General features: G+C 44.8%; 1 protein-coding gene across 1 annotated transcript in view; it reads left to right on the top strand.

Annotated features, from left to right (window-relative positions):
* The window catches only part of MYRFL (myelin regulatory factor like), a 101,948-nt gene that overhangs the window by 26,718 nt on the left and 50,869 nt on the right, over positions 1–24,361 (top strand). Inside the window, exons 5-11 of the mRNA XM_055328441.1 lie at positions 766–870; positions 1,717–1,727; positions 7,338–7,488; positions 10,974–11,169; positions 13,170–13,246; positions 15,165–15,275; positions 16,138–16,228. Of these exons, the coding sequence (XP_055184416.1) occupies positions 766–870; positions 1,717–1,727; positions 7,338–7,488; positions 10,974–11,169; positions 13,170–13,246; positions 15,165–15,275; positions 16,138–16,228 (742 nt within the window). The remainder of the gene's footprint in view (positions 1–765; positions 871–1,716; positions 1,728–7,337; positions 7,489–10,973; positions 11,170–13,169; positions 13,247–15,164; positions 15,276–16,137; positions 16,229–24,361) is intronic.

Here is a 24,361-nt window from a genome sequence, read left to right on the forward strand (position 1 = left end):
CCGTCCTTGGGTTCAGACGCCCCGACCCCAAAGCCTCACCCCCACCGTCGGATACAGAGGGGGCCTGAGAGCGGGGCAGACTCCGCGGCTTCCCTGCCTTCCCTGCCGGCGAACATTAACACTCCCCTCCCCTTCCTTCCCCTTCTTTTCTCCTCCCTTCCTCCTTCTAAACCTAAAGAATGGCAAAAAGAGTAAAGGTCCTCAAAAATTGTGCTGAAATTCCACGTGAAGAAAAAATTTCAGGCATAAAATGTGCGCCTGTCGGGCTATACCTTAGGTCCGTATCTTCTCTGCCTCAGTGGGCCCTGCACAAATGTGGTCAGAGCTTATTTTTCAAGTAGCTGAACCTCAGCTCTACAGGATATTGGAAAACTAAGTTTCAGACTAGGAGGGATGCTGAGCTAGGATCTTGTCCTATTGCAGACCAGCAGGGCTCGAGCAGTCGTAACCAACCAGAATTAGTCCTTTTTTAAAAAATGTTTTATTTATTTATTCACGAGAAACGCACAGAGAGAGAGGCAGAGACACAGGCAGAGGGAGAAGCAGGCTCCCTGTGGGGAGCCAGACACAGGACTCAATCCTGTGCCCTGGGGTCACGCCCTGGGCCACAGGCCCAAGGGCTGAGCCCCCCCCCCCGCCCCCCCATGTCCCTAACCAGAATCAGCCTTGAGAAGGCCAGGAGCAGAGACCTGGAATATTGAATCTGATGTGCTGTAACCTGGAGAGCGGAAACTCTTAACCTTCGTTTTGGGTTCTTGATTTTAGAACCTCGTTTCCACCAACCAAGAAGAGAAAGTGCACAGAGGTGCTGGAGGACCCCGGGGACTGCCAGGTGTGGGCCCAGCACCAGGACCCCGGGGACTGCCAGGTGTGGGTCCAGCACGCCCGAGCAGGTGAGCTGACCTGCGGCCTGTCCCCGCGTTCACCCTTCAGCCAGGGGTTAGTCCCCGGGGGTTTCCTCCTCTCCTCCTAACCCCGGTTACCGGTTACCGGAGGTGCTAGGTGGGGTCACGCAGGGGCTCCTGGGGAGAGATGCTGCATTCTCTCCCTCTCCCTCTCTCTGGTGGAGGCCAAATGGCCATCCCCTGGATCTCGGGGCAGTGTGTCTGGGAGGACACAGGCTCCGGGTGGGTGGCAGCGTACAAGGTGGCAGCACGTTCTGTAGCCTGCCGGTGTGCTGTTGCTTGGTGCGTTGCAACCCTTCTCAACTTTAATAGAGATCTTGGTAAAATGCGGTTTTGATTGAACCTGAGATGATGTTGAACCTGCAGCCTGAGGCGGGGTCCGAGATTCTGGGGCCCCGACGAGCTCCCAGGGGCTCCCAGGCCTGCGGGCCCGCGGCAGGTACTCTGAGAAGCCGACTTCGGAGAGTTTCTCCAAAGTGGAGCAGGAACCACTGAGAGACTTGAGTTCCCCTAGGACTCACTTCCAAGTTAGCAGGGTCCAAGTCGATCTTTCAGATTTCGGACCAGTTCTTTGGCCGGAAGATCAAGTCTTCAGCAGAATCATAGGATGCCCAAGGGGTCAGACGACCTTATCTTTGGTCTTATATAACCGATGACGCATCATGTTTTGAGCTTAGAGACCTCTTCAAGTTGTGAACAAATTGGAGTTTTGGAGTCCGAAGCCTTGACCTTTGAGAATACACGCGGCGGCACTTACCAGGCAAAAGGATAAGCCCCCGCGCGTCTTCTATCAGCTGCTGTGAATAATCAGATGCAGGCCCCGTGAATGGGCGCCCAGACTTAGGGTACATCCCTTTTATTCCCATGCATCAGCTTGGCAGGAGGTTACAGACTTCTGTCCTGGAGCTCTCTTTCCTCCTCCTGTCCCCAACTCCAGGGGTTTCTACTACCCTGAAGGGTGATGCAGGTGGCTTCCTCAACTGCTTGAGTTGCTGCCCTTGTCTTTCAAGGCCACAGGATTAGAACCGGTCCCCTGCGCTTGTGCAGCCCACTGTCCTTTCAGGGATGTCTGGCCTGGGCTCCAGCTCCAGCTCCAGCTCCGCCAAGGCCCACAAGGGCCACCCCCCCTCCCCGGGAGTGCTGAGGCACACGCACACTGGGCATCCGGCCCTTGCAAGAACCAGACCTCTCCCTGCCTCCTTTTCTTTCGCATGGATCCAGCCTGGCCAGCAGTTGCTTGGTTTTCCTTTTTCAACCCTTGAGCCACAAAATGCTAATGAAAGTCTCCTTTCTGGATAATTTGGAGCTCACGGTCCACCTTCCTCTGCGAACTTCCTCTGAGTCTCCTCCAGGATCCTTACATCTAGCCTGCAGCTTCTTTGTGATTCTCAAACACAAAAGGCTGAGTAAGTTCCCAGCCAGACGAGGGACCCATCTGTTCGCCTCCCACAGAGGCAGCGGCCCACGGAGAGAACCCAGCAAGCCACCCAAACCTTCCTAGCCTTTCCCCATCAAACCAGATTGCTGCTCAAATCGTCCTGGCCGTTGCAGGGTTCGGCTCCATCCTGCGATGATTTTCTGCTGCCTGCCTCTTGGAGAGGACATTGATTTTTTTTTTTTTTCACCATCTCCAGAGAAAGTCATGGAAGAGGATCCAAAATGTCTCAACAGATAGGAAATTTTGAATTCCTTGTTTCGGTCCTTATTCAAACAGAGGTCACTGAAAAGCCCATGAAAGATCATTGCCTCTAGACAATGGTTCCAGAATGTAAATGAACAGGTTCCTGGTGTGGGGGTGGAAGGAGGCAAAAATCCAAATGCTGTGTTTTCATCACAGTTTACATTTTCTGCCGAAGTCTTCTAGTAGAGAACTCCTATTTGTTGTGGCCAAGGGCAAGGGTTTTTACAAGGACAGGAGAGCAGGAAGGAGGAGCTCATGCTAGTTTTTATTGGGCAGGGATTTCGGTGGGAGGAGATGTTCTAAATCAATCGATAAGGCTTTTCTGGTGACCTTCGCCCAAGCAGTTCACTTTGTCCAAGGGTTCCAAGAGTCCCATTTATAGGCTCACAATGTGGACTCACTGGGTTGCTGTGGGCAGATGTAACATCTTGCTTAGAGAGAAAATAGCTGGTGGGCAGGCTCCTTCTAGCGGTTTCCAGCCCCACATGGTCTAGACCCCATATATGAGAGGGTTCCTGCTTCCCTCTGATCCGAACCCCAATTATAAGAGAGTTCATGGACTCATACGGTTTGAACCTCAAATATGAAAGGGTTTTTCAGCCCCAGAGTGGTGGCCTTTGGCCTCCAGGAGAGGTGCACTGGCTGAATTCACACTTTGGAATCAGAAAAAGTATCTGCTCATCTCCTCAGCAGCTGGGGACTTTCTGAGACTGACTCTTTTTTTTTTTTTTTTTTTTTTTTTTAGGATTTATTTATTTGGGAGAAATTGAGAGAGTGAGCACACTCAAGTGAAAGCGGGGTGGGGCTTGGGCAGAAGGAAGAGGGAGAGGGACAAGCAGAAGCCTCCTCATTGAGGGGCTGGATCTCAGGACCCTGAGGTCACCGCCTGAGCTGAAACCAAGAGTCAGCCACTTAATGAACTGAGCCACCCAGGTGCCCCAAGACTGACTTTTCTTGATTGTCAAATGAGGATCATAATTTCTATTTCACCCATTTCTAAGATTCTCTTAAAAGTAATGTGTAAAAGAACATTTTTGAAAGACATTAAAAATGCAAGCTATGAGTTTTTCCAACAGGTGGGGACTTGGGCAGTTTGCTGCCTTCACACTTCTATTCCTCTTCTGCTACGTGTTCTCAAGAAATCCTCTGTGTAGCATGAAGGGAAGAGGATGGCTTGAATCCCATCTCTTCCGCTTAGCAGCCGTGACACCGGGAAAGTTATTTCAGGTGTTTGAACCCCAGTTTCCACATTTGTTAAATGACACGAGGAATCCTGACCTCCTAACCACTCGGTAAATCAGTTTGGCTGCATGGACTAATGCATATCCTATGTCCCCGTCATTCCACTGCTAGGAATATGTCTTCCAGAAATATGCAGGTACACCCACTAAGAGACACACAAAAATATCCATAGCAGCATTACTTATAATATCCACGAACTGAAAATAACCCAAATGGCCATCAAAGGCAGGAGAAGGGACGCCTGGGGGGCTCAGTGGTTGAGCATCTGCCTTCGGCTCAGGGCGTGACCCTGGGGTCCCGGGATCAAGTCCCGTATGGGGCTCCCCGCAGGAAGCCTGCTTCTCCCTCTGCCTGTGTCTCTGCCTCTCAGGAATAAATAAATACAATCTTAAAAAAAAAAAAGGGCAGGATAAATTGTGGTACATTCCTCCAGTAATAGAGATGAACAAATGACTGCCATTTGCAACAATGAGTGAATCCCGTAAACACAATATTGGGCAAAAGAAGCCAACACGTAAGAGTATGTATCATAGGATTCCATTTCTATAAACTCCTCTATGGCATTAGATTTCAAAATAGTCATTTGTCTTGGGCAGGAGGAAGTATAGCTGGAAGAGGGCACGAGAGTGTCTTCTAGAGGGCTGGACATGTCCTATTTCTTGGCCCAACGCTAGTTACCCAGTATAATTCACTTTATTAGGAAGCATCAAATTGCATACTAATGATCTTGCATAATAATGCATTCTTTTTTTATGTATATTGTACTTAGTCAAGAAAGCTTATTGAAAAAACAAAAAGGTATCCTTACCTTACAGAGTTGAAGAGAAGCTATGCCAAGTGTGTGGGTGCGCTTGGGGACAGCGGTGGTGGAGACAGCACACGGGAGTAGTAGACGTTCTTATTAGTGTAAACAGTGATAGGTCCCAGCATTGGGCTCAGGCCTTTTTTTTTTTTTTTAAGATTTTATTTATTTATTGAGAGAGACACACACAGAGAGAGAGACGGAGACAAAAGCAAGCTCCCTGTAAGGGGCCGGATGTGGGACTCGATCCGGATCCTGGGATCATACCCCGAGCTGAAGGCAGATGCTTAACCACCGAGCCACCCAGTCTCAGGCTTTTGCCTTGAAGTTCAGTGTGGCCTGGGGCCCGGGGTCTCACCGGCGGACATCCAGCTCCTCCTGGCTGTGTCGGTCCCGTGGGAGTGGTGCCCCATACCTTTGCTGTTGTAATGAGAAAAAGCAGGAAAGGCCCGATCCTTGACCTTGCCACCACGAGTGAGTGGGGAAGGGCCCGAGTTAGTGATCGTCACTCAGGCACTCGGTGTGAGTTATTCCACCTCCGACTGAGTTCTCACGAAGGCCAAGAGCAGAAGTATTGGCCAAGGCTTCTTAGAAACAGCCGAGGCACCTGAGCTGAAGCAAGGCCACGTGATGATGATGACAGTGCCACTGGTAAGAAGTCAAAGTGCCACCGTTTAGGCCCTTACTGGGGATAGACAGGCGCTGAGCATGGATGGACGTAACCTGTTGAATCCCTTCAGCAGCCCCGGGAGGCTGTTACTCTCGTTTTGTAGATGAAGAACCTGAAGCCTAGAGACCTGAAACCATTTGCCTGGATTGTACAGCTAGTGAGTGTGGAGTTGTGACTCAGGCCCAGGCCCGTCAGATTCCAGACTCCAAGCTCTTGAACTTCTTTTAGCCTCTTTTTCCGCTGGAGGACAGAGGAAGAAAAGATGGGAGGATAGTGTCTTCCTTTCTCGGGACTTTGTCTAAGCAGGAGAACCCTGGAAGGTGTTTGTGTGTGTGTATGTGTATGTGTGTGTGTGTTTTGAAAAGTTTTTAGGTCTGGTAACTTTTGGAGGAGTGACAGCCTGAAGGAGTGACAAGGTCCTTGCGCTGCTGACCTTCTACAGTCCAAGCCAGGAAAACGGTTTTCATGATTTTGCAAAATCTTTTCAAAATGGTTGTTTACAAAAACTGAAAAAAAAAAAAGTTGTTTTCCTTAGGTGACATGTAATAGAGAGATACCCCCATAAGCCTATTTTCTACGACATTTGAGACCAAAGACAACCTGCAACAGCTGTGTTACTTATTCATTTGAGGAAGTCCTCAGTGCAAGTGTAAAGAAAGGAAGTTGGGAGGGCGAAAGCCAACCCAGCATTTACCAACCCGTGGGCTCAGGGCACGCTCCACAGGAACTCATGTCACACTTCTGTGTTGGTGCTTACAGCCTGCACCTGAGCTTACGAACACCCACTATTTCCCTCTCACTCCTGAAGTCAGGCATGAGTGATTGGAGGGGGATTAAAAGAGAAACAGAAAACATACCAATAGAATTTACACCAAGATTATCCAAGGGTGAATCACACGGTCTGGAGGCATACTCAAATTAAGACAATTTGCAAGGATTATGCAAAAATAGTAGTTTGCGCCTGTGAAATTGCTGTTATTTTAACATACGAAAATAGCAATTTCCTATTGTCAATACTACATACTTTCGACCCTTTCTGTCACTTTATCTTGGCTTTAGCTTCTGGAAGCGCTTTCACTTGTACTATGATAGTCTCTCTGCTTGTATAACGTTGCAAGATGGGCAAGACATCTGCTTTAATTTCTGTTTTTGCTGTTGAGGGAAGTAAGACCCTAAGTGAATAAATAGCTCATCTAAGTTCAGAAAGCTAGTGCCACAAGGGACCTGTAACGGATTAGATGTAGTGGTTGCAATGAACAAAAACAAAGAAACAAAGGTCAAAAACCTCAAAGTGCCTTAAGCAAAAAAACAAACAAAAAACAAAACTGGAGGATTCCTTGGCTCCTGTAACCCAAGAGTTTAGAATTGGATCCCAGAACTCCAATCACGACATCAGAACTGGGTGCCCTTCATTCTCAACCCTGCCTTCTGCTGTGTGGGCGACGGTCCCAGACAGGCTTTTCCTTCACATACCAAAATGGTGCCAGCAGCTCTTGGGGCTGTGATCTCATGGGTTTAAAGCTCATAGCAGAGTCAGCATCTTGGAACCCGTGTCCCCTGAAGGGCTGAGGTCCACTCTGCTTGGATTGGCTTGGGCCATGAGTCTACCTGACGCAGTTATCCATGCAAGTAGTGAATGCTGTGCTTTAACTGGTCCAGCCTGGGCCCTCGTACCCTCCTCCGGCTGGGAGTGGACTCCACTGGAACCACGTTGACTGGAAGAGGGGAGATGCTGTGCAGGAAGTAGAGTAGATAGATACTGAGGGCAGAGTTTCCACCAAGTACTCATGATGGCATCATAGAGATCACTGACCTCAAACTGCTCTTGTTACAGATGAGGAAACAAGGCTAACCACATGTCTCCTGCCTCCCAACACTTGTCACTTTCCACATGGTCACTCTTCCTCATACGCGGCCAGTTCATTTGCTCCATGCAACTGTCTGTGAGTCCAGGAGAAACAGCCTTGGAAGAAGGATCTAACACTGATTTCTTTTTTTTTTTTTTATTTTTTTTTTTTAACACCGATTTCTTTGCAGTGACAAGTAGGAGTCACAGCAGTGAAGTGCAAGACTACGACAGTGAGGGGCTGAACGTGGTGCCTGTGGACCAGTGTTCTCCTACTCTGAAGTGGCAACCATACCAAAGTGTTCCTTGGCACAGTTTATTAAATGGTCATTATGAAAAACTGTAAGTGGCCCAGGACCCCCTGGTGGCGTACTGGAGAGTGAGGAAGAAAGGCAGTGCTAACTCTCAAGACTAAATCCAAATATTTGGGCTTTGATGCCACCCCTGATCAAATAGAAGGGGGTCAATGAGAAAGTGTGTCTTACTCCTTATGTTTTGCAGTCCAGCTAATGAGTAGCTGGGACATGGGCTTCCGGCTTTTTGGAATCCACATTATAATCCCAACTCATTATAATTTACCCACTAAATGATGGAGGGAGAGCGAATCTTTCTGAGATCATATACCCAGTTCAAACTAAAAGCTGGAAAATAGGGATTTCCCGAATCAGTAACATTTAAGCCTGCAGCTGATTTAAAATTCCACAGAATACTGTTTTGGGAGCCACGTTAAATTGCTAACTGGTGACATCCCCCTCTCCCACTATCTATGTTGTGAATCAGTATGTCAAGCTCATTGTCAACATACACAACGACAACAACAACAACAAAAACATACACGACAACAATCCTAGCTGGTGGTGGCTTTGTATTTAGAGACTGAAATGAAACCATACAAAATATCTTTAAACTGGGATCCCTGGTGGCGCAGCGGTTTGGCACCTGCCTTTGGCCCAGGGCGCGATCCTGGAGACCCGGGATGGAATCCCACGTCGGGCTCCCGGTGCATGGAGCCTGCTTCTGTCTCTGCCTCTCTCTCTCTGTCTCTGTGTGTGACTATCATAAATAAATAAAAATTTAAAACAAAAACAAAGTATCTTTAAACTATAAAAGTTTCATCATGATCTTATGACATTATAGTTTCAAGAAATAAATGTGGACCTATGTTTTATTGCTCTTAAATATCCTCTGAACCTTCTCTTTATTCCTTAGGGTATAATTTACCTACCTAAATCTTCTAGAATTTTCAAGATTATAAATGCCTTCTTGAAAAATCTAAAAAATGTTAATGGCTAAAGAATAGGACTTTCAAGTAATAAATATAATGTGAAATGAGAAATGTTGATCTATAAACTTGAAGGCCTTCCCTGGTATTTCCCAAATTCAAATATAGCTCCTTTAAGAGCAAAACTTATCACTAGGACTTTCATGTTGGAGGAACTCTTAGAAGGAAGAAATCATTTCCTTAAAACAAATTCTAAGGACTTAAACAGACTTTGGGGGTTGGTGTGTTGAATGGGAGGCAGAAAGGAGCAAATTGCTAATTGCATCATTGAAATGTCACAACTTTGTGTCTTTGCCACTGTGTCCAATTAGACGAAGAAAGGAAGGGTCCACTGGTCTTGGTTTTGAGTCTTGGCCTTCATTTGGTTATATTTTGGGGGAGTATTCCATGTGCTATCTTAAATATGACTACTGAGGTCATGAAACCCTTGATCAAGTTTTTGAGGCAACTTACCCTTCTTCTTACTTGAGTAGTTTTTTTTTTTTTTTTTTAAGTTTTGAACAGCCAATCTAAGCTCCACTGATCTGGAAAAAAAGGAGAACATGGATGGTATCAGCTCAAAGGTATAGAGGCAAATTTATCTTGAATGCTTAGACGTAATTCACTTCTCTTAAGTGCAAGAAAAAGACCATGTTAATCTACATTAGACTTCATGTTGTCTTGATTTCACTACTCATATCATTGAGACAGAAAATTGCTTGTCCCAGATTATTTTGTCTAATTTGTCACAAGAATATTGTTTCCTTAAATTACTTAAAAGCAATCCAGTTAGGGGATTGAACATTCATCAAAAACTTTGTCTTCTGAGTGATACTTAAAACCTGTTTTGAAAGAGCTTTTAAAAAGCCAGTTTAGTTGACTTGATGTATAACTTTTGATATCAAGAACAGAATTGCTATTTTTAGGTAAACAGATTTCTATAACCAGAGTTTGGTGTTTAAGATTCAGAATCATCTTCAACTGCATAAGTGTTGTTGGTTGATTCAGTTTCTGCTTCTGACTGTCTTTAAATTTCAGGCTTAAATGTTCCTATCTGAGCTGTAAACCTTACCTGCTTCCTTTGGAGTCTTTGATAGTGAAACATGGAAGATCACAAAAAGATATTTCCTTTTTTTCTCAACCAAGACAGTTCTTATTACCCTCTGCAGTAAAATCTATACAATTTCATTCATCTAGCCGTGAGATGAGTAAATTCGATTAGTTCTAGAAACATGAGTCAATATGAAGTTCCCAGATGGCATAAGACATGTGGTCTTTATCAAATCCTTCACTCAATGAATGTTCTTGGATTTGCTGCTGCGGGCGCTCTGATTGCGGAGCCTTTGACGGATCAGCAACTTGGGAGTAATCAATGATCCAGTGACTTGATCCATTGGGAAGGTGCTTAACTTGCAAAGAACATGAACACTCTTTTCCCAAGAGACTCATTCATATTTTCTGTCCCTGGAATTAGAGGAAAATGTAGAAACTCAATGTTGTTCATTATAATGGCAGCCATCCAAATTGAGATCCCAGAAAGCACAGACCCATGAAGCAGCAGAGAGCTAGCAGAGCAGTAAATCTGCCCTTCTCTGCTTCTGGTCCTGGGAAAGAGCTCCTTTCCTGAGGAAAACCCCACATTTAGGAATCTTGACGAATTAAAAATCCTGTTCCGTATCTACAACATGTATAGGAAAAACTTACCAAAAAGGTTTCACCTTCTATATTCTGTTCTTTACTCAATAATGTTACACATGTAGGGTGTTTTATTTTTCTTAACATTTAAAGGGATCTAATTAAACCCATGATACACAAAGCACTGATATTGAAAATAATTTGATAGGACAAATAAAGCAAGGGCCTGATTAGCCATCCCGCCACTTCTGTTCCCAGTAGATGTAACCAGCATATTAGGTTTTCAGTGCCATTACCAGATCAGGAAGGGAAAAAGGAAATGGCCAAACTCTGGTGAAAATAGGTTTGCAATCAGTATTCTTACACTGGCTCTGGTGAATCTAGTTTAAAGCTATTCCTGGTAATTCTGACCAGCCTCCTTTTTCCTTCTGACCACCAGTAGGCTGAAGAGTTACTCGTCTGAGGGACTATTTGGTATGGTGTTGCTGATGACATTTAGAGGCTTTTTTTTTTTAAAGGAGGAAAAAGATGAATTTCATACCAGATATTTCACAGGTCTGAGTAATGCAGTGACTTCTCAACTCCTAGACTATGCTTTCTGTTGTATGGTAGAGTCCAATTAGAATTCTAGAAAGCACAAAGGGAAAAGGCAGGCTGAGGAGACAGTGTTTCCATTTGGCAAGAATTGTGCTTCTTTCTTGTGAGAAGATAAAATGCTGTGAGAGAACCATCTGTGTTTTGAAATAGCATTTTACTTCCTCAGCAAAAAATCCACAAAATTGATTAAATATAGCAAGGGTCACCTTCCACAATATATTTTCTTGAAATGTTTATACTATTAATATTTTATTTTTTACTATTAATATACTTAATGAAAGAAGATGTGTAGAAAATGTTTGTTAAATTAGATTCTTGATTCCTCTTTTCATAGACCTGATTTAGGCTATCGAGTTGTCACAGACAAAGGATTTAATTTTTCGCCAGCAGATGAAGCTTTTGTTTGCCAAAAGAAGAACCATTTTCAGATAACCATCCACATCCAAGTTTGGGGAAGTCCAAAATTTGTCAAAACTCAAATGGGCCTAAAGCCAATAGAAATGTTTTACCTGAAAGCTTTTGGGGTTAAGGTAAGTCTTTTATTGTTTTATTGAGCTCAATTTAATTAAACCAACATTTATGAAGTGTTCCAGTTATCTGTTGCTGCATAACAAGCTACCCCCCCCCCAACTTAGCAACTTAAAATAATGACAATCATCTCTTTGGGTCACAGATGTGCAGGTTGGTTAGGGATTGGCTCTGACAGTTCATATCTCTTCAGGAGTCATCAGCTGGGGCAGCTTAGCTGGGCCTGGATTCAATTTCCAATATAGCTCATTTATATATCTGTCAAGTTTGGGTCTGGCCATTGGCCAGGAGCTCAAATGAGACTGTGGCCAGGAGGCCTTGGCTCTTCTTTACATGGATAGGTTGTGGATAGGTTGTGTTTCCTCACAGCATGGTGGATGGGTTCTAAGAATAAATGTTCTAAGACATAGGAAGCGGGAGCTGCCAATTTCTTAAGGCTGAAACTGGCTTGGAAAGAGCATCACTTCAAACTACATTTTGATAGTTTTCACTATATAAATCTTGCACATCTTTTACTAACTGTAATGCTTTATTCTTTTTGATTCATAGTTTTCACCTCATTCTCAAATAGGTCTCTGACTTTAAAAAGCCACAGAACCATTAATCTAGTCAATGTCCCCACTTTTTCAGTTTACCAGAGGGGAGACTGGGTCATGGTAAATTTAGACAATTCATCCAAGATAAGTAAATAAGAGAGCTGAGTTTAGAATGCAGGTGGGATGACTTCTGAATGGCCAACAAGGATTTGTTAACTTTTTACCTCAGATCTAGCATTTAGGGGGAGGAGCATCCATTATCTGCATGTTTTATTCTGATTATTAATCTAATTGCAGGCATTGAGTCTCCCAAAATAGGGCTCGACTGCTGCACACATCAGCTGCTCTTGCTCCAAACTGAGTTCTTAAACCAAACCAAACCAAAAGCAAACACAGATTACAAACAACAACAACAAAATATATTTTTCTGATTATGGAAGTAACCTGAATCCATCATGAAAATTTTGGAATAGAAAACAATAAAGAAGAGAGAAAATTCTTTCATATTTGGGATCCGCCATTTGGTAGTCTAATTTTTCCCATTATTAAAATTAACCTCATATTGTTAATAGTATATTACAAAAATAGCGTATGGTACTATTAAAGATCCTATAAAATATTGTTTCTGAAGATGACATAGTTTCCATTGAATAAATGTACCATTTTCCTACCTTATTTGAAGTCTTTCTTATTTTCAATTCTTTATTATTAATAAAACTTCAGAAACATCCATGAATACCTGTCTTCGCATGAGGATACATTCCAGAATAATTTATACATCAAAGGCATGAACATCATTAAAACTCCTGTTGTATGTTGCCCAACTGCTTTTCAGAAGAATATTATGCTAATACCCACAAGCCATATAGAACAAGGCAGATCTCACCAGACCCTGACCACTACTCATTCATAGCAAGAGGAGTTTTGTAGCAAGTACTGAAAAGCCATTTTCTGTATTTTATTTAATTTCATTGTTTATTGTTATTTCTTCTTACTAGAATGCTAGCTCTGCGAGGGCTGGGGTTTCTGTTAATTTTGTCCACTGCTCACCTCTAATGCCTTGAGCAATGCCTGGTGCATAGCAGGTGCTCAGCAAGGGTCTAGGGAATGAATGAATGGGTGCATGTATCCTTTGAGCTGCCTTGCTCCTGTGTTTTGCTCCTGATGTTTTAATTATCTACAAGTCACACTATATTCAGTGCCCAGAAAACTCAACTGTCTTCTGTTGCCTTCTGTTTTCATTGTTTAGTTTTACATGTATTCGTTTCTTTTCTCACCAATAGCGTACTCCTTAAGGTTGGGGCCATTGTCTTATACATCTTTTCAGTGACTTGTTCCTTCTACTCGGTGCCTATCCTGATGCCTTGGAAAACTTGTAAAGTACTGAAATGTTATTTACTAATGGACTGTTTAAAAAAATAATTTATTTATTCGGTAACTAATTTACTTTCCATTGTTCCACACAGGTAGAAGCCACCAATCAAATAATTGCTATTGAACAATCGCAAGCAGATAGAAGCAAGAAGACTTTCAATCCTGTTAAGTAAGATTTTCTCTTCTGAATTCCTTTGTGAATGTATGGGGGGAAAGACCTATTGCCTAATTTATTTTGTTCATTAAAAATAAATCCTGCTGACCATATGATCTCACTTATATGTGGAATCTAAAAAGATAAACAAATACACCAAAAAAAACAAACAAACAGAAACAGACCTATAAATACAGAGGATAAATGGATGGTTGCCAGAGAGGACGGGTTGGGGCAGGAGTAAAATCAGTGAAGGGGGGTGGGAGGTACAGGCTTCCAGTTATAGAATAAATAAGTCACAGGGATGAAAGGTACAGCATCGGGGATAGAGTCAATGTTATTGGAACAGTGCTGTGTGGTGACAGATGGGACCTGCACTCACAGCCGAAGTAGAGAGTTGTTGAATCATTATGTCTACACCTGAAACTACTGTAACATTATATGTTGACCATACTTCAATAAAAAAAGTAAATAAATAAAATGACTCCCACTGTAGAAACTACATTAGTAATATATTAATATTATGAATACCTGCTTATTAGCAAAAACAAAGATGGTAAAACGCATTGAAATAATTTCAAACAAATTCTTGTAAAAAGTTCCATTTTGAAGTCATCATTATTAGTTTTTTAAAATATTTGTACATGAGAGAGAGAGAGAGAGAGCAGGCATGAGGGGCAGAGGGAGAGGGAGAGAGAATCCCAAACGGCATCCATGCCGAGAGTGGAGTCCAACACAGGGCTCGATCCCAGGACCCAGAGATCACAACCTGTGCTGAAACCAAGAGTCGGACACTTAACCCCCTATGTCTCTCAGGTGCCCCAAGTCATCATTATTTTAATAACCATTTATAGCATCCTTGCTACCTACATGGGTTCCTTGACATAGATTATGGTTAGACCTTTCTTTTAATGTCAGGCTGTGCTTATTTACAACTTATTTTTTCTTATTTTTTAATGCTATGTTGATAGACTGCCTCGTATGTTCCAAGGTAGACAGCATACAGGACTGGCATGACGCAAAGCAATATAACTGTCCAAAAGGAATGTTCATGCTGTGGGCTGACTTGGAGTGGGATTTGCTTTTTGACCGTCTGGCTGGGATGTAGTTGAGACATCTCAGTATTTTGACCATGAGTCAATCCCATCTGGGCTGGAAAGAAGATGATCCTCCTGCCTGGAGGGACTAGGCGGGAGCTCAGCCTGACGCTGAAGCCACATGTCCAAACACAGCCTTGAACTTGCCTGGCACACCTGGTTCTCCCTCGCCAGGGCAGCCTGGGTGTGGTCTCCCTTAGGAGCGGGGCCAGGAGGAGGCCAATATGTGAAGGGGAGGCAAAAACATTCATGAGAAACTTAGGGAAATTGCTTGTCGGGAGGCAAGTGCTCTAGCAACAGTGGCAGAGGTGCAAATGAGACGTCTTACCGCACCCACCGCCCCCCCCCGCCACGGTGCAGTTGAAAGAGCTGATATGTGGAATGGGGAGCACACGGCCCATGAGTCAGAAACTCTGGGCTCGAGCTTCTGCTGAGTGGGCATATGTCACCTTTTTTTTTTTTTTTTAAGATTTTATTTATTTATTCATGAGAGACAGAGGGGGAGAGAGAGAGGCAGGGACACAGGCAGAGGGAGAAGCAGGCTCCATGCAGGGAGCCCGATGTGGGACTTGATCCCTGGACCTGGGGATCATGCCCTGGGCCGAAAGCAGGCGCTTAACCGCCCCCCATATGTCACCTTTTAAGAGTGATTCCCCGGCTGCCATTCCTGACCATGTTGTGGAGAGTTTATTAAAAAGCCAGGGCCTGGGATAGGGTCCCCCGCGGTGTGATGGGGACCGGGGACTGAACGTCCCTGAGAATCTCAGGACCAGTTAGACATGACCAGAGTCCACGTTCTCTCACAGTGTCCCCATATTTCTGCTCTTTTGTTTTAGAATCGACCTGCCGGCCGACCAGGTCACCAAAGTTACACTGGGCCGGTTGCACTTCAGCGAGACTACGGCAAATAACATGAGGAAGAAGGGAAAGCCAAATCCTGACCAGAGGTACTGGCATCCGCGCATAATGGAAAGACTCAAATCTGAAATTTCACACCGCCTTGAGCTGGCTGGGTGACCTTGACGCGTAACTTCCGCCATTCTGCGAAATGGGGACAACGTTTATATCCTTCTCCAGTAGGGCTGTCCGGGGCTTCTAGATGAGATACTGTAGATGAACTGCGTAGCCCAGCGTAGAACCCATTTTGGGGACTCAGATGATGGCTAATAATCATGATGAAAGTAACCATTGTTTTACTTTAGATTCAGGGGAGAACTCTTGTCTGTAAGGGTGAGAGGATCTGTCCAGTTTGCAGAGGAAGGTGGCGAGGCTTAAAGCCAAAGCTTCTCTCATAGGGATAGTTTTATTTTGACTTTCAGGAAACGATCCCATCGTAGGAATGCCTCATCCGTGTTACATACGAAACGGTCATTGGAATAACGATGAAACCTGCACTGGGGGTGATTGGAGGGGAGGAGGGCCCAGGTCTTTGACCAAAGTCATGACTGCAGGGTAGACAGTTGGAGCTGGCCAAGAGCAGGTGCGGTGGGAAGGATCCGCGGTGGCCCTACTGGGACAGTGAACGCAGCCTGGCTGGCTCTGGGCAAAGGGACCTGTCCTGTGGCCACTTGTTGTGAGGCCTGCAGAACGGCTCACCTCGGAACAAGCGGAGGGTGGGCCCAGAACCATACCAAGGGGATCAGCTGCTCTCCCTCCCATAGCAGGGGCAACTTGGAGCAGAATAGAAAATCATTCAGTGCACACACCCATCTAGGTGGATTCCCCATTGGTTGACAAGGGTTGGGGGGTGTTTGATGGCCCGGCTCATGTCTCTGTTTCCTGGTGTGCTGATCGCTGGTTTTGAATCAGATACTTCATGTTGGTGGTCGGACTGTATGCTGCGAACGGAGACCAGTTCTATCTATTGTCTGCCCACGTCTCTGAACGGATCATTGTGAGGGTAAGGTTCAGTTCCCGTGCTCTCCTGGGTCCCACCTGCTTTTCTCCTCGCAAGTAGAATTTGCATTTCCCCTGGCATGCTGGGCATGTGCTGTTTTGCAACTGACAAGGTTAGTAATAGCAGGTGTTATCATTTTAGGTTTCACATAATGGTTCCCAACCAGAAGAACTTTTGTCCCCTGCTCCCCCCGCCCCCCAAAGGTCGTCTGGCAATGTCTGCAAGCAGTTTGGGTTGTCACAACTGGGGGATGCTACTGGCCTCTAGGGGTACAGGCTGGGGGTGCGGTTCCGTCCCTTGAATGGACAAGATAGGCCCCCGCAGCAAAGAATGACCCCTTCCACCATGTCAGCAGTGCTCCCGTTGAGACGCTCTGGTTAAGCACTTGAGAAACTCCGTTCCAGGCACTGGGCCTGGTAAGTCATGTACGACGTCACTTCACCTCGTGGCACCTTTACATCACCTTCTTCACATGCAGAGGAGCCGAGGTTCAGGAGGGCAAGAAATTCATCATCTTGCACAGTTTGCAAAAGGGGAGCTTGGGTTACAACCTCCCAGAGCCCATGGTGTGGGGAAAGTAGTAAGAGTGACCGGTGCCCCAAGGAACCCCTGGGCCCCTACCTACCAACAGCGATGGTTCCGCACGTTCTGCTGAATGACTGATCGGTCACAGCTGTGGATGTGAAGCTTGGCAGCCGCAAAGGCCCAGAGCTGTTGGCAGCTGGAGCTGCAGCTGTGTGAGGCCAGGCTGGCCACCGCGGACAATACCGGGGCCATCAGATAACAGGTCACCACGGGCCCGGCAGCGGGAGGAGCTGGGCTGTGACACGGGGAGGACATGTAAGGGCCAGGAGAAACCGTTCGGTACGGGCCTGCCCACGTATGTGGCTGTTGCTCCTGGGCCTGGGGGCAAGATCTGCCCATCTGGGGACACGAGTCTTTCCTTTCTTGCGCTCAGCTATTCTGAAACAAAGGGTGCTCTGTGTAAATTCCTTTAATCAATTAAAAGTAATAAGCCACTTCTACGTGGAAATCCTTAAACCGCATCTCAAAGTTTCAATGGAAGTGAAGTAACGATGGAAATAAGGTAAAACATTTGGGTTTAGATGTCCCAGGTCAGGCCTAGCCTGTGTCCCTGCGCATTTCTGTGGGGCTTGATCTAACCTGTGGCAAACAAGGGAGGGAAGGCAGGGGAAGGGGGGGCCTCTTCCACGGCCAGGGGCCAAGGGAAGGGGTTCTCCATCTCCCGGCAGGGTTTCACGGGGTCCTGACGATGCCGTCTGCATTGCTTTGCTGCACTGACGAATGAGATCTGAAGTGAAGTCTGCAAACCTGGGGCACTCATTCTTTCTGGGTTTTCCTAAGGAGGAATAAAGACAGACAATGCTGTTTTTTTCGGAGCTGGCAGAGGTCAGACGTTATGCAAGGGCTGCTCTGAGCTGGGAGGCTCATGCTTGAGTCCGTAGCCTGCTGGTCACCTGCAGACCTTGAATACTTTACCTGGTGTCTGGTTCCCCCATTTCCTGCTGGCAGCTGTGTTCTCTGGCTCCTGCAGAGTCCACACAGCAGCTGCAGGAGAGAGCGCTCTCCTGTCTAATACTCCGTTACCAGAACCCGAGAACTGGTGCCTCCTCCTACCCAAAACTCAGTGATAATTTAACTCATGATCACATTGAAAAGTTGAGTGTCTCTGCAATTCACATTCAGTACAAATACTAAAAACCATTAAATTATGCTTAATATAGATTGGTTGTCATATTTTTCACTAAACTTTTATTTGTAGTAAGTGATTGTATTCCAGATTTGATTGCTTTCTTCTAGCCGTAAGTTTTGGTGAAAGAGAAGGCCCTATTCTAGAAGTGTGCTGGGTAGTACAAGGCTTACTCTAGTAATAATGAGACGGAGGAGAATGGTAATAGTACAAACCATTCTCCCCCCCGCCCCCAAACTAGAAATATCTTACTGATACTATTTCGTTCTAACTCCAATTGCAGAAGTGAAAATGAATGTCTTTTTGAATCTGTTTAATTGTTTAATGTTTAAGCCAACCGAGGATGGGACGCCTGGGTGGTTCAGCGGTTGAGCATCTGCCTTTGGCCCAGGACGTGATCCTGGGGTCCTGGGATCGAGTCCCTCATCGGGCTCCCTGCATGGAGCCTGCTTCTCCCTCTGCCTGTGTCTCTGCCTCTCTGTGTCTCTCAGGAATGAATGAAATCTTTAAAAAAATAAAAATAAAAAATAAAAAAAAACAACTGGGGCGGGGGGGGAGGGCGGAACGCTGAACTTCAGAAGTGGTGATGTTGGGTGAATCCATGAGTTTTTGACTTGTTCACAGAACACATTACCTATAGGATTGAATGGTTAGCCTTGAATGGTTAGACCTATGGTCAGACCGAGTGTAGACCAGCTCGCATCCTCTGAAAAAGCCAGGTGTGCCCTCTCAGGCCATGTCCTGGGTGTGTTGGTTTGAACTGCGGGATAATGAGAGTAAAATTTGACAACTGAACGTGTTTTAGGAGCAGACTCCATTATATGGAGAACTGCAAAGTACATTGAGCAGGTTCATTTGCTTCATTCATTCATTCAACTCAATCTGTTCATTTTGAGGCCGAAGAATCGTCCTTCCCAAGAGCAGAGATTAATACAAGGACGCATGTGAGAGGCGTGGACTAGACGAGGTTTAGGCCTCCGGGGGCTTCAGGAGACCGAGCCCGTCAGATTTCTCCTTGGAGAGAGAACGGTGGGCAAGACCCAGTAAGGGCTCATCTGGCTTGTCAACCAAACAGCCTCCTGTAGTGTAAATTGCCCAATTTCATGGAAATTAAGGTTTACTCCGAAGACAGATTTATTTCCCAGGTCTTCTGTTTTTGGGGAGCACTCTGCCATGGGGTTCCTTCAGATTCCCCTGGTTAATGACTAGGTTTTCATTCAGCTCCCCTTTCCTTCTAAGACACGTAATTAAACCTGGTTTGGAGCGCTGCGTGGTAAGCAGGAGGGATGGTTACTTTTGTCTGCCTTTCAAAGACGTGCCGGGGTTTCCTAGTTCTGAAAACGAATACATTATTCCAGTTTCTTTTCCAGAAGAATAAAAAAGCATATGTCTCCCCAAAATGCCTCTTTACTGCCCCGCAAACTGCCCTGTCTTCAGATGAGAGACCAACAAACAAGGGCAGGGAAAACAAATGAAATAATGCAGCTGTAAGGATGGTGAGGGCGCCTGGTGGCTCCGTTGGTTGAACGTCTGCCTTGGGCTCAGGTCATGATCCTGGGGTCCCGGGATCGAGTCCTGCGTTGGGCTCCCTGCTCAGCGAGGAGTCTGCTTCTCCTCCCCCTCCCCCTGCTTGTGCTCTCTCTCTCTCTTGCTCACTTTCTCTTGTTCTCTCTCTCTCTCTCAAATAAATAAATAAAATCTTAAAGAAAAAAAAAAGGATGATGAGGGGTGGGTGTAAGAGCAGAGCCATGTGAGGGTCCGCTCCCTTTCCTCCCCAAAACACACACACACACACACACACATGCACGTGCACACCCGACTTCTGGAGTTCACATGAATTTTTGCTTACCCAAAGGAATCAGTATGTGGAGCAAATGTCCATTCCACCCTGTGGGTGGAATTCATGTGTGGGAATACACATAGGGCATTGAATTAAAGCAAGTCTTTGGGGATCCCTGGGGCTCAGTGGTTGAGCGCCTGCCTTCGGCTCAGGTTGTGACCCCGGGGTCCCAGGATCGAATCCCACGTTGGGCTCCCTGCATGGAGCCTGCTTCCCCCTCTGCCTGTGTCTCTGCCTCTCTCTGTGTGTCTTTCATGAATAAATAAATAAAATCTTAAAAAAAAAAAAAGAAAGACATTTCCAGGAGATGCCAATGTTGCTGACCTTCAGATCACATCTTGAGTAGCATCTCTAGGCCCATTTTCCAAAGCCCTTTCGAAAGGAACAAAAATGTATTTGTTATGAACTGCCTTTCTCAACTCAGGCTTTCCTATCATGCTCTCTGGCTGCTGCTTTTGAAGCCCAAACGATGGTAAAGCAGAGAAATTCCATCTTTCCCTTCCAAACTCAGGGTGGCCTCAAAGGACTATTAATTGCTGTGTCCTAATCCGAGCACCTGCAGAGGGCACCATTTACATTTATTCGGTGAGTGGAGCTCCCTCAGAATCGGGCAACTGTGCAGTGTGTTGCTGAGGAGAGCAGATTAAATGATTACAGGCGTATTTTGGAGACGGTGCAGGTTCAGTTCCAGGCCACCGTGGTAAAGTGAGTCAAATGAAGATTTTGGTTTCCTGGTGCACATGAAAGTTAGGTTTACACTCTACCATAGTCGACTAAGTGAATCAGAGCATTATGTCTTCAAAAACAATGTACATACCTTCATCAAAACCTATATATATAGGGGATCCCCGGGGGGCTCAGCGGTTTAGCGCCTGCCTTCAGCTCAGGGCATGATCCTGGGGTCCCGGGATCGAGTCCCGCATCGGGCTCCCTGCATGGAGCCTGCTTCTCCCTCTGCCTGAGTCTCTGCCTCTCTCTCTCTCTCTCTCTGTGTGTGTCCCTCATGAATAAATAAATAAAATCTTTTAATAAAAAGATTTATATATTTTAATATATTATATATATTTTTTTTTTCTAAAAAATGCTAGCAGTAGTCTGAACTTTCAGAGAATAATACAATCTTTCAGAGAGGGCGGAAGGTCCTGTGTCAGTGTTAGTGGCTGCTAGCAGATAAGGGGTGGCTGCTGAGGGTTGGGGTGGCTGTGGCAATATCTTAAAATAAGACAAGAGTGAAGTTTGCCCCATTGGTGGACTCTTCCTTTTAGAAATGGTTTCTTTTTTAGTGTGAGATGCTGTTTGTTAGCATTTTACCCACAGTAGAACTTCTTCCAAAATTGGGAGTCAATCCTCTGAACCCCTGATAATGTTTTATCAACTAATTTTATGTAATATTCCAAATCCTTTGCTGTCCCTGCCACAGTCTTCACAGAATCTTTAACAGGAGTAGATTCCATCTCAAAAAAACACTTTTTTTGCTCATCCATGGAAGTTTTATTGTAAGATTTCAACAATTTGGTCTCATCTTTAGGCTCCACTTCTGGTTCTAGTTCTCCCCCTATTTCTACCTCATCTGCAGTTTCTTCCCTCTACCAAAGCCTTGAACTCCTCAAAGTCATCCAGAAGGGTTGGAATCAACTTCTTCCAAATTCCTGTTAATGTGGATATTCCTACTTTTTTTCCGTGAATCAGGAATATTCTTAATGACATCTAGAATGGTGAATCCTTTACAGCTTTTCAACTTACTTTGCCCAGATCCATCAGAGACATCACTATCTTTGGCAGCTATAGCCTTATGAAACACATTTCTTTCTTTCTTTTTTTTAAGATTTTATTTATTCATTCATGAGAGATACAGAGAGAGAGAGAGAGAGAGGCAGAGACACAGGCAGAGAGAGAAGCAGGCCCCATGCAGGGAGCCCAATGTGAGACTCGATCCCGGGTCTCCAGGATCAGGCCCTGGGCTGAAGGCGGTGCTAAACTGCTGAGCCACCCGGGCTGCCCTGAAACACATTTCTTAAATAAGAAGACCTTAAAGTCAAAATAACTCCTTGATCCATGGCCATAGAGTGGATGTTGTGTTAGCAGCATGAGAACAACATTGCACATCTCCATCAGAGCTCTTGGGTGACCAGAACATTATCAATGAGGAGATATATATATATATATTAAGATGTAAGATACTTTTTTTATTTTAAAGTTTTATTTGAGAGAGAGAGAGAGAGAGAGAGAGAGAGCAAGTGAGTGGGCCAGGGGGTGGGAGGGGTAGGTGCTCAGAGGGAAAAGCAGAGAGAGAATGTCAAGCAGACTCTCTGCTGGGTGTGAAGCTCAGTCTCACAACCCTGAGATCCTGTCCTGAGCCAAAATCAAGAGTCATATACTTAACTGACCGAGCCACCCAGGTGCCCTGAGCAGTTGTATTTTGAGAGGAATCTTCTTTTCTGAGTGGTGAGTCTCAAGAGTGGGCTTAAAATATTGAGTAAACCATGTTGTAAACCGATAGGCTGTCATCTAGGTTTTGTTCCATTTACAGAGCATGGGCAAAGTAGATGTAGCGTAAACTCATAAGGGCTGGAGGCTTTTCAGAAAGGTCAAGGAACATGGGCTTCAACTTAGACACAGGCTGTCCTTTGATGCTTTGAAGCCAGGCACTGACTTCTCTCTAGGTATGAAAGTTCTAGATGGCCTCTTCTTCCAACAGAAGGCTGTTTCATCTACATTAAAAATCTGTCGTTTTGGGGCACCTGGGGGGCTCAGTCTGATAAGCATCTGACTCTGGATTTTGGCTCAGGTCATGATCTCTGTCTCTCTCTTTCTCTCTTGCTCTCATTCTCTCAAATACATAAAATCCTTTAAAACGTCTGTTGTTTAGTGTAGTCACCTTCAAGAATGATCTAGAGTTTCTGGACAACTTGGGGCAGTTTCCTATTAGCTCTTCGCCTTGTGCTTTTGTGTTACACATATAGCTTCTTTCCTTAAAGCTCAGGAACCACCCTCTGCTAGCTTCACACTGTCCTTCTGCAGCTTCCTCACCCCTCTCAGCCTTCATGGAATGGAGGAGAACTAGGCTCTTGCTCCAGATAAGGCTCTGGCTTAAGGAAACGTTGTAGTTGGTTTGGTCTTCTGTCTAGACCACTCGAACTTTCTCCGCATAGGGCTGTGTCACTTTCCTATCATCTGTGTGTTCGCTGGAGCAGCACTTTCAATGTCTTTTGTCTTTTTCACAACTTGGCTGTCTGGCACAAGAGGCCCAGCTTTCCGCCCTTTCTCGCCTTTCAACATGCTTCCTCCCTAAACTTACTCATTTCTCGCATTTGATTTAAAGTGAGAAACATGCATCTCTTCTTTTCACTTCAATACATAGATGCCATTGTAGGGTTATGAATTGGACTAATTTTAGTGTTATTGGTCTCAAGGAATAGTGAGGCCTGAGGGCAGGAGGAGAGGTGGGGAAAGGGCTGGTTGGTGGAGCAGTGAGAATAATACACGTAATATTTATTAATGAAATTTTGCTGTCTTATGTGGGCATGCTGTGGCTCTCCAAAGTATGATAGTATCATCAAAGATCATTGATCACTGACTACCATAGCAAATGTAAAAATAATGAAAACATTTGAAATATTGTTAGAATTACCAAGTTGTGGCAGAGACGTGAAATGAACAGTGGCATCAGCAGTTGATGGTGCAGACAGACTTGCTTGATGCTGGGTTGCTACAAACCTTCAGTTTTTAAAAAAAAAATAAAAATAGAAAAAAATGTGCTCTCTGTGAAGTGCAATAAAGCAAAACTCAGTGAAAAGAAGTATTCCTTTATAGGTAGGACAGTAGTTGCTATGCACAGCGGTACGTTAAGGCTAATTTGAGACTATTCATCCTCATTTTTGCCAAGTATTCTTATATATGTGATTTGATTAAATTCCCACAACACTGTGAGAGAGGCAAAGACGTCATTATTCTCTTTATTCTTCAAAGAGAAAAATCTGGTACAGAAAGGTTAAATGACTGCCCCGAGATCACACAGCCAGCTTGTATCATAACACAGACTGAGATGTTCAGGTGTTCCCTAAATATGTGGGGCTGTGGAATAAATAGTCAAAGTATTTTATTCACTATTCATTCACTTATTTATTCACTTATTTATTCATTTATTTATTCACTAATTCATTTGGGGATTTGATATCAGTGAACCACTATTGGACCACATGGGAACACAACGTCATAATTCCAGAACGAGATAGTACATTACAGTTTGCTTTGAACCAGTAAGATCGCGGATAACAGAGAAGGGCATTTCCCATTACTGATGAGGACGGCCTGTCCATAGGTCTATATATTTAGAAAATTGCAGATCTGTGGCCCTTTCCAAAATGACCTGAATGTATTTTAGGGATCTGAGTTTTCATCTGATGAAAGCTAAGTGAGATTTCAAAAAAATCCAAAAATCCAAAAAATAAAATCTACTTATATCTGCTGTTCCAACATGGTATCAAGTTTATGATAATAAGTACCTCAAAGCTCTTTAAGAAAAAAATCCATCACTGTCTTTTATTTCCTTGAAGTGGCTCATTATGTTTAGATAGAGCAAAAT

The sequence above is a fragment of the Nyctereutes procyonoides genome, unplaced genomic scaffold, assembly GCF_905146905.1.
Source record: "Nyctereutes procyonoides isolate TBG_1078 unplaced genomic scaffold, NYPRO_anot_genome, whole genome shotgun sequence".
Lineage (NCBI taxonomy): Eukaryota > Metazoa > Chordata > Mammalia > Carnivora > Canidae > Nyctereutes > Nyctereutes procyonoides.